Source organism: Heterodontus francisci, chromosome 3, assembly GCF_036365525.1.
Source record: "Heterodontus francisci isolate sHetFra1 chromosome 3, sHetFra1.hap1, whole genome shotgun sequence".
NCBI classification, from domain to species: domain Eukaryota; kingdom Metazoa; phylum Chordata; class Chondrichthyes; order Heterodontiformes; family Heterodontidae; genus Heterodontus; species Heterodontus francisci.
In genome coordinates, this window is record NC_090373.1 from 141,056,188 (window position 1) to 141,064,884 (window position 8,697).

At 46.1% G+C, this 8,697-nt stretch overlaps 1 protein-coding gene across 1 annotated transcript; it reads right to left on the reverse strand.

The window, feature by feature from the left end:
• Window positions 1-374: 374 nt before the first annotated feature.
• pnrc1 (proline-rich nuclear receptor coactivator 1) lies at window positions 375-4,694 on the reverse strand. Its single transcript, XM_068026608.1, has 2 exons — window positions 3,916-4,694; window positions 375-3,151 (listed from the first exon to the last, which is right to left on the reverse strand). Exons 1-2 carry the CDS (start codon window positions 4,279-4,281, stop codon window positions 2,687-2,689), a joined length of 831 nt encoding a protein of 276 aa, XP_067882709.1. The 5' UTR covers window positions 4,282-4,694; the 3' UTR covers window positions 375-2,686.
• Between the last annotated feature and the right edge of the window lie 4,003 nt (window positions 4,695-8,697).

Sequence of the window (8,697 nt, forward strand, 5' to 3'; positions counted from 1 at the left end):
AGTCATTAATAAATCTAAAAAGTAATTGAGAAACCTTTTACCCAGAGATTGGTTAAAATGTGGAACTCATTACCACGGAGTAGTTGAGGGGAATACCATAGATGCATTTAAGGGGAAGCTAGATAAGTGCCTGAGGGAGAAAGGAATGGAAGGATCTGTGGAATGTGACAGGAATTTTATACAAGAAGTTGCTGTGAGCAAATTGACTGCTATGTTTTCCTATATGTTAACATGTCATTGGCCGTGAAGCACTTGGGAAACAAAGACTCAATGAGTGATCCTGTCTCACTGTTTCCAGTAGCACATAGTACAATCAAAGATGACAAATAGCTATACGAACTCTGAATAGAATATGTTGAAAACAAACAAGGCAATCAGGGAGGCCAATTAAATTTTATTTTTGGTTTTGAAATGTGCCAATTTGTAGGAACAGTACACGAGGAACAGTTAAATGTTGCAGCAAAATATCTTTATTTTCAAGGATGCCAGCATTGCTTCTGGAAGATACCAGTTATATTCCTCATTTAACAACCAGGCAATGCTATGTATTTTTTTTTTAAATCACTGGTAAATAATTGATGACTTGCATAGGGATAAAAGAAAATGTACCATCATCTCTATTCCAGCTTTTGAGTTTACACATTTGACCATCAGGTAGAATTATCATTTCTAGTATTATTGCAAAGCTGGACTAGAAAGATGCACTTGCCAGTGCATGACCCATTCTTTCAAAGATATCTAAAGTACTCAAAAGCTGGTGAGATGGTATTTAAGTGATATTTGTGTAGCCCACACAATATATTAGACCCAAAATGAAGTCACAGGATCAATAATTTCCCCCATAGAAGTGTAAACATCTCCATACTTTGTTTTTATCTGTGCTCTTAGAACTAGCATTCTAGTTATATGACATTTTAATAGCTAATTTAAGGAAACTTTTCCAAAACAACTGCATCTCAGACAATTACCAACAAATTTTGTATTTGTTCAGACATGCTGCTCAGAGCTCTTTTGTAATTTATGGCAATTCACAGTTGCAATTGACCAGTACCTGTCAATGTAATAATGGCCATTAACCAAGTCACAGATTAAATGACATATTATAGACTCGGACCAGGAAGATGAAAATATTTTTTGAAGAAATGTTTGAAATAGTTCTGTAAACAGGCAGAAATGGTGGTTTACAGAAAACAATCCAGATGTACAATACTGATGAAAAAAAAATCAAATTAACAGAGAAGGTCACATCCCTTATATTCTCAATAAAGATTGGCATCTGAAGTATAATATGGGTTTTTAACTCAATTGAAAAATGCTGTTTTTAAATCAAAGGAAATGCTCATTGGACTCTTGTACATCTTGGTTTGTTGTAGGGTCAGGACTGAAGTGAAGAGTCCAATTACCATTACTCTCCTAGAAATCCAGGAAAATACCCACAAAGGAACTGCCACATACTGGCCACAGTACAACCTCACATTGCAAAGCAGGAATAGAAAGTGTAGCAGATTTTAGTGATACAGCACTGAAACAGGCCCTTCGGCCCTGAGTCTGTGCCGACCATCAACCACCCATTTATACTAATCCTACACTAACCCCATATTCCTACCACATCCCCACCTGTCCCTATATTTCCCTACCAACTACCTATACTAGGGGCAATTTATAATGGCCAATTTACCTACCAACCTGCAAGTCTTTTGGCTTGTGGGAGGAAACCGGAGCACCCGGAGAAAACCCACGCAGACACAGGGAGAACTTGCAAACTCCACCCAGAATTGAACCCGGGTTGCTGGAGCTGTGAGGCTGCGGTGCTAACCACTGCGCCGCCCACTTTCAAAATGGAACTGTCAGAAATTTAGATGAGCTGACAAATGTCAATGTATAATTCATTGTTCCTATTGGTATTCACATTTTAGGCAATGATTGGGCAAATTGGTGAGGGAAATTATCAAAGCTTAAAAAAAAGTTCATCAATGGTATTTAGAGCTCAACAATTGCAAGAACCACAAAATTTGTATATCAACCTAGAGTTATTCTGTTCAACAGACCAAATTGTGGAAACACTTTGCTCTTTCTCTCCAACTAGAGCTTTAGTTAAATTTGGTGACAGACTTTAAAATTATTCACATTATATATTAAACACCCAGTAAGATGAAAGTGCATCTTGTTGATGGCAGTATCCTTCAGTAGTGCAGATAAAAGCAGTCACTTTTAAAAGCAGTGCTTGAATCATTCTATTTTTTTTAGCCCAAAGTTTTTTTTTCTTGTCAAGAACATGTTGCAGATTGTCAAACATCGTCAAAGGGGGTATATAACTACAGCTGTTTCTTGCATTCAGAGGATGTATAACTTTGAATGCTCAAGCTTTTACCTTGAGTTTTCCCCTTTTATATACAAAATATAACATTTAACTCTGCCCACCAACTGGTACAAGGCAACAAATTCTCATATGAAACTATAATTCCTTTCTTTCAAATTGAGTATATGAAAATATACAAATAATTACATGGTTACACTAATATACACAGTCCCATTTCATACTAGCACCACTTGCATATGGTTATCCCAAAAGCACTATGAGAAAATTACAATTGTCTAAAATGCAGGACTTTCTGCTGCAACAAATTGAATCTTGACTGAAACATTCTTAATTACAATGTTTAAGCTAACCTGAACTGCTCTTGAATTATGCATTAACTTTTAGTAAAGTCTTTAAGTGGACAGTCATTATTTCCTTACTCTCATCAGGATATTCAGTATGTGCTCCTACCCAGTGACTGGGTGGCTTAGGTAGAACACTGGGAGACGGTGGCTCACTAAACTTTGGCCCGGCATAGTTCTGATCTCCTTGAAGGCTCAGCACAGACTTCAGACCAACTTTCCGTAATTTTAGATTTTTGGAGTAGCTTCCAGAAATAATCGGCTTTTCCCCCTCTTTTTTGAGAATGTTGCAGCGTTCAAAAGAGGGAGCATTCTGACTATGGTTGTTTTCATTTCTTTTTATTGAAGTTTTTCTCAACAGTAGGTTACGCTTGTTTCTTTTCTTGGTATTTAAGGGTTGGCAGTACTCTTCTGTTTTATTTACACTATACATGAATTGTGGGTGTGGAGCTATTGCTTTATCCGATCTTCCCATGTTCGACTTAATCACCTAAATCAAAAAGAAAAAAGGATACATGAAATAAGTACAATGAGCTCCAATTTGACTACAACTTGGACAGAGCTTCAGCGATTACCTGAATTAATCTATTGCAGGTAGCAGGTATTCGCCCAATAGTCTCCCAAAGTTGGAAAATCCTGCGCAAGACTGACGATCAGCTCTGAGCCTCAAGCCCCTTTTTTGCAGAAACTAGTTTCCACTGTCCTATACATGACTCTTCCCCTTTTCAGTCCACCTCCACCCCCTCCCCACACCCCTCTAGAGTAAGGCGGGGGGTGCATCACCAGATAGAAAAATGGCACCGAGCAAAAAGGAGCTGTAAACAGCAAAGAAACACCTGCTTTAAACCCGACCCCCACACCACAAACTCCACGAGCTGTCACCGGGGTAACCGCGGCCTCTGGAGCCATTGGTCGCCGGACAAAGCACACTGATTGGTTGACTGTTACTGGCCCGGGGGGGACAGAAGAGCGCGCGTGCGTCCCGCTCGCCTCGCGGTGCAACCGCTTCCGAACAGCGGCAGCTTTTAAATCCGTTCGTCAGCTGGAGCTGCCGGCGGCTCGGCTTCCGACTGTCAGCCACCCTCCTCAGCGGCAATAAACAGGCGCGGGCAAGAAAACGTAGGCGGCGGGATTGCCAAATTCAAATAAACATTTAACGGAAACCCCTCCTCCACAGGCATATAAAACACTGTACCGACCGAGCGCTCGGCGGGGTATGAACCTGTAGAGTCTCCAGGCCATGGGCCCTCTTACCTTGCCCTCGTCTGCGGGTGCCACCGAAGAGCTGGCCATCGCTGATGGTGTTTTCTCACCAGCCGACGGCTGTTGGGTTTGTCTCTGGAGCAGCGCGGCGGACGAAGAGCAGCGGATCTTCCAGCTCCGGCTCACCGCCGCCTTGGTCTGATGCTGGTGTTGCTGCTGTTGGTGGTGGTGCTGGCGATGGTGGCAGGCGGCGACGGTCTTTGAGGTTCTGACGGGTAGAGGACCGGGTGGTGATCGGGGCACGGGTAACGGGTGCATCGCGACCTTACGCCGCCTCCTCCTCCGTTTCCGACTTGTGGCTAAAATCCCGAATTCAGCATCTGAGGTGCGACGGCCAGCGGCAGAGGCAGTCACCATGCAACGGGTGGCCCCCGTCTATCCGTACAACAACTTGGTGGGAGGAAACCTGCGCTGGCCTCCGCACTCGACACCTTTCTCCGTCGGTTAAAGGAAAAAGTTTCAAAGTCCGTAGGCTGAAAATGGCGGCGGCTGGACTGAAGCGACTTCCTGCGATTGTTCGCTCACTCGTAAACCCTCCCGCCTCCGACTCTTTCCCCTCCCAAAGAGATATATAAATCTCCTGCCTTAGGCGCCTTTATTAACGAATGGACGAGAAGGGGCCAGCTCCCGTTTACAGACAAGCACGACCATAAACACCCAGCAGTCAATCTGATCTCCAAACAACAGCCCCGAAGAGGCGCTGGGCGGCCACAGGACGTTATCACTCACGCTCCACTCACACGGCGTCGACCAATGGCAGCGCTCGGTGCTCGCATCACGTGATGGCCGTCACGCCGCGCGGGTTTTCCCGGCCCTAGCAACCGTGATGTCATCGGTCTGAGGTGGCCCCGGGGGGGAAGCGAAACAGAACCTTGGGCAACGGGCTCTCCTGACTGATTTCACTCAGGGCTTTCACGTAACGTGCTGTGAGTGCGTCGAATCGTGCGGAATGATATCTGTGAGGTTTCTTTTAGTATTTCATCCCAGTTTAATTTTTTGTTCTATTTGCTGACGCTCCTGCCGTCGTGTTTACGGTTGGAATTTGGGCGAGGAGAGGGGTTGATTTCGTGACGGGACTTTCCGTCCGCTGGAGCCGTGACGTCTTCGGGGCGAACTTCCTGAAACTTTGGGTCAAGTCACATCGAAACTTGGAATCCGACTGAGTGACGCTTTCTGTATTCACAGTTTTTGTGGCAATCATTTTCACTTCTTTCAGCATGGAATTTCCCCAAATCGCCGGGATTAGACGGATTCATTGCATGTTAATACGCATTTATTTTCGAAAAATTAAAACCGGGGAAGTGTTAAATGACTGAAAAGTTAATTGATTTCTGAATTTATTTCACGCATCATTACGCCAATATAAGTCTCGGAAAATAAAGTTTAAGAGAGGAACAAGATTTATTCCAATTTCTACCTGTATCTAAAATTCCACAAGCTTTTGAATTTTATAAACCGTTGAATTTTACTTATATAGAAAGTCTAAGCTGATTCTACACCATGTGGTCATTTAACCGTGTCACCAGGTTTCTTGGAGGCACCCAAGAACACGTCGTTGGCACCAGCTGGACCTCATCGTCACAAGGTGAGCCTCTTTAAACAGCGTTCAAATTACACGCAGCTTCCACAGTGCGGACTGCGACACTGACCGCTCCCTGGTGTGCAGCAAGGTTAGCCTCAAACCAAAGAAGTTGCATCACTCCAAGCAGAAGGGCCGCCCGCGCATCAACACTAGCAGAATTTCTCATCCACAGATGTTACGTAAGTTTCTAAATTCACTTTAAAAAGCCCTTCAAAACACTCCCACAGGGGATGCAGAGATCAAGTGGGCCCACATCAGAGACGCCATCTATGACTCAGCAATGACCACCTATGGCAAACGGGTGAAGCGGAATGCAGACTGGTTTCAATCTCACTTTGAAGAGTTGGAACCTGTCATAGCCGCTAAGCGCATTGCACTGTTGAACTACAAGAAAGCCCCCGGCGAGTTAACATCCGTAGCACTTAAAGCAGCCAGAAGCGCTGCACAAAGAACAGCCAGGCGCTGCGCAAATAACTACTAGCAACACCTATGCAGTCATATTCAGCTGGCCTCTGTCACCGGAAATATCAGAGGAATGTATGATGGCATTAAGAGAGCTTTTGGGCCAACCATCAGGAAGATTGCCCTCCTCAAATCTAAATCAGGGGACACAAACACTTGACCAACGCAAGCAAATGGACCGCTGGGTGGAACACTACCGAGAACTGTACTCCAGGGAAAATGTTGTCACTGAGACCGCCCTCAATGCAGCCCAGTCTCTGCCAGTCATGGATGAGCTGGACATACAGCCAACAAAATCGGAACTCAGTGATGCCATTGATTCTCTAGCCAGCGGAAAAGTCCCTGGGAAGGACGGCATTACCCCTGAAATCATCAGGAGTGCCAAGCCTGCTATACTTTCAGCACTGTACGAACTGCTTTGCCTGTGCCGGGACGAGGGAGCAGTACCACAGGACATGCGCGATGCCAATATCATCACTCTCTAAGAACAAGGGTGACCGCGGTGACTGCAACAACTACCGTGGAATTTCCCTGCTCAGCATAGTGGGGAAAGTCTTTGCTCGAGTCGCTTTAAACAGGCTCCAGAAGCTGGCTGAGCATGTCTACCCTGAGGCACAGTGTGGCTTTCGAGCAGAGAGATCCACCATTGACATGCTGTTCTCCCTTCTCCAGCTACAGGAGAAATGCCGTGAATAACAGATGCCCCTCTACGTTGCTTTCATTGATCTCACCAAAGCCTTTGACCTCGTCAGCAGATGTGGTCTCTTCAGACTACTCGAAAAGATTGGATGCCCACCAAAGCTACTAAGTATCATCACCTCATGCAATGACAATATGAAAGGCACAATTCAGCATTGCGGCGCCTCATCAGACCGCTTTCCTATCCTGAGTGGCGTGAAACAGGGCTGTGTTCTCGCACCTACACTGTTTGGGATCTTCTTCTCCCTGCTGCTCTCACATGCGTTCAAGTCTTCAGAAGAAGGAATTTTCCTTCAGGCGGCAGGTTGTTCAATCTTTCCCGTCTAAGAACGAAGACCAAAGTACGGAAAGTCCTCATCAGGGAACTCATCTTTGCTGACGATGCTGCATTAATATCTCACACTGAAGAGAGTCTGCTGAGCCTCATCGACAGGATTGCGGCTGCCTGCACCAAAGTTGGCCTAACCATCAGCCTCAAGAAAACGAACATCATGGGACAGGACGTCAGAAATGCTCCATCCATCAATATCGGCGCTCACACTCTCGAAGTGGTTCAAGAGTTCACCTACCTAGGCTCAACTATCACCAGTAACCTGTCTTTCGATGCAGAATTCAACAAGCGCATGAGAAAGGCTTCCTCTGCTATGTCCAGACTGGCCAAGAGAGTGTGGGAAAATGGCGCAATGACACAGAACACAAAAGTCCAAGTGTATCAGGCCTGTGTCCTCAGTACCTTGCTCTACGGCAGCGTGGACGACGTACGTCAGCCAAGAGCGACGTCTCAGTTCATTCCATCTTCGCTGCCTCCGGAGAATACTTGGCATCAGGTGGCAGGACCGTATCTCCAACACAGAAGTCCTCGAGGCGGCCAACATTCCCAGCATATACACCCTACTAAGCCAGCGGCGCCTGAGATGGCTTGGCCATGTGAGCCGCATGGAAGATGGCAGGATCCCCAAGGACACATTGTACAGCGAGCTCATCACTGGTATCAGACCCACCGGCCGTCCTGTCTCCGCTTTAAAGACATCTGCAAATGCGACATGAAATCCTGTGACATTGATCACAAGTCGTGGGAGTCAGTTGCCAGCGATCGCCAGAGCTGGCGGGCAACCATAAAGGCAGGGCTAAAGCGCGGCGAGTCGAAGAGACTTGGCAGTTGGCAGGAAAAAAGACAGAAGCGCAAGGAGAGCCAACTGTGTAACAACCCCGACAACCAATTTTATCTGCAGCACCTGTGGAAGAGTCTGTCACTCTAGAATTGGCCTTTATAGCCACTCCAGGCACTGTTTCACAAACCACTGACCACCTCCAGGCGCTTACCTATTGTCTCTCAAGACAAGGAGGCCAAAGAAGGTCATTGGTTGGCATCCTTCCATCTATGAAAGTTGATGGACGCACAACAAACAATCCATTGAGGTGGGTTGTCTTCTTTTGGCACGCCTTTGCTGATGGCTGTGGAGGCCAATCCTTGAGAGGCAGGTTCTGCCACAAGTGCTACATATGAAGCTGCCAAATGACGCTGTGAGTTGTTGTTTTTGACATTGGCGCCTGTTGCCATGTTGTAGCAATTGGTCAACGTGGTACTGAATACCAGTCCACAGGATGTGTTGCCGTTTTCCTCTTTTACCAGCTTGTGACTCCTGTGTGTGATAGTCGACTTTGAGGGCCTTCGTGTCATGCTTGCCAGCATCCTTGAAGCAGATCTTTGGGCGCTCCAATAGTCGTTTGGCCCCGGCTACCTCACCATACAGAAGGTCCTTGTGTATGCGACTGTCTTCCATCCTGCGAATGTGTCCGATCCACCAAAGCCGCCGCTGTTTAATTAGTGCCAACACACTTTGAGGCTCTGCATTTGAGAGGATTGCTGCATTTGTGATTTTGTCCTGCCAGGATAATGCGCCGCTGACAGCGAAGTTGGAAATTATTGAGCTTTTCCTGGTAGCTGTAAGTCACCCATGTTTCGCAGCTGTACAACAAGGTGCTGAGAATACAGGCCTTATAAACCATCAGCTTGGTCCTAAGCATCA

Excerpts from the sequence above, each read along its gene's own strand:
- pnrc1 (XM_068026608.1), bottom strand. The coding sequence starts at position 4,281 with ATGGTGACTGCCTCTGCCGCTGGCCGTCGCACCTCAGATGCTGAATTC. Across the intron at positions 3,152-3,915 it reads CACCCGCAGACGAGGGCAAG|GTGATTAAGTCGAACATGGG; the intron begins GTAAGAGGGCCC and ends TTTTTGATTTAG.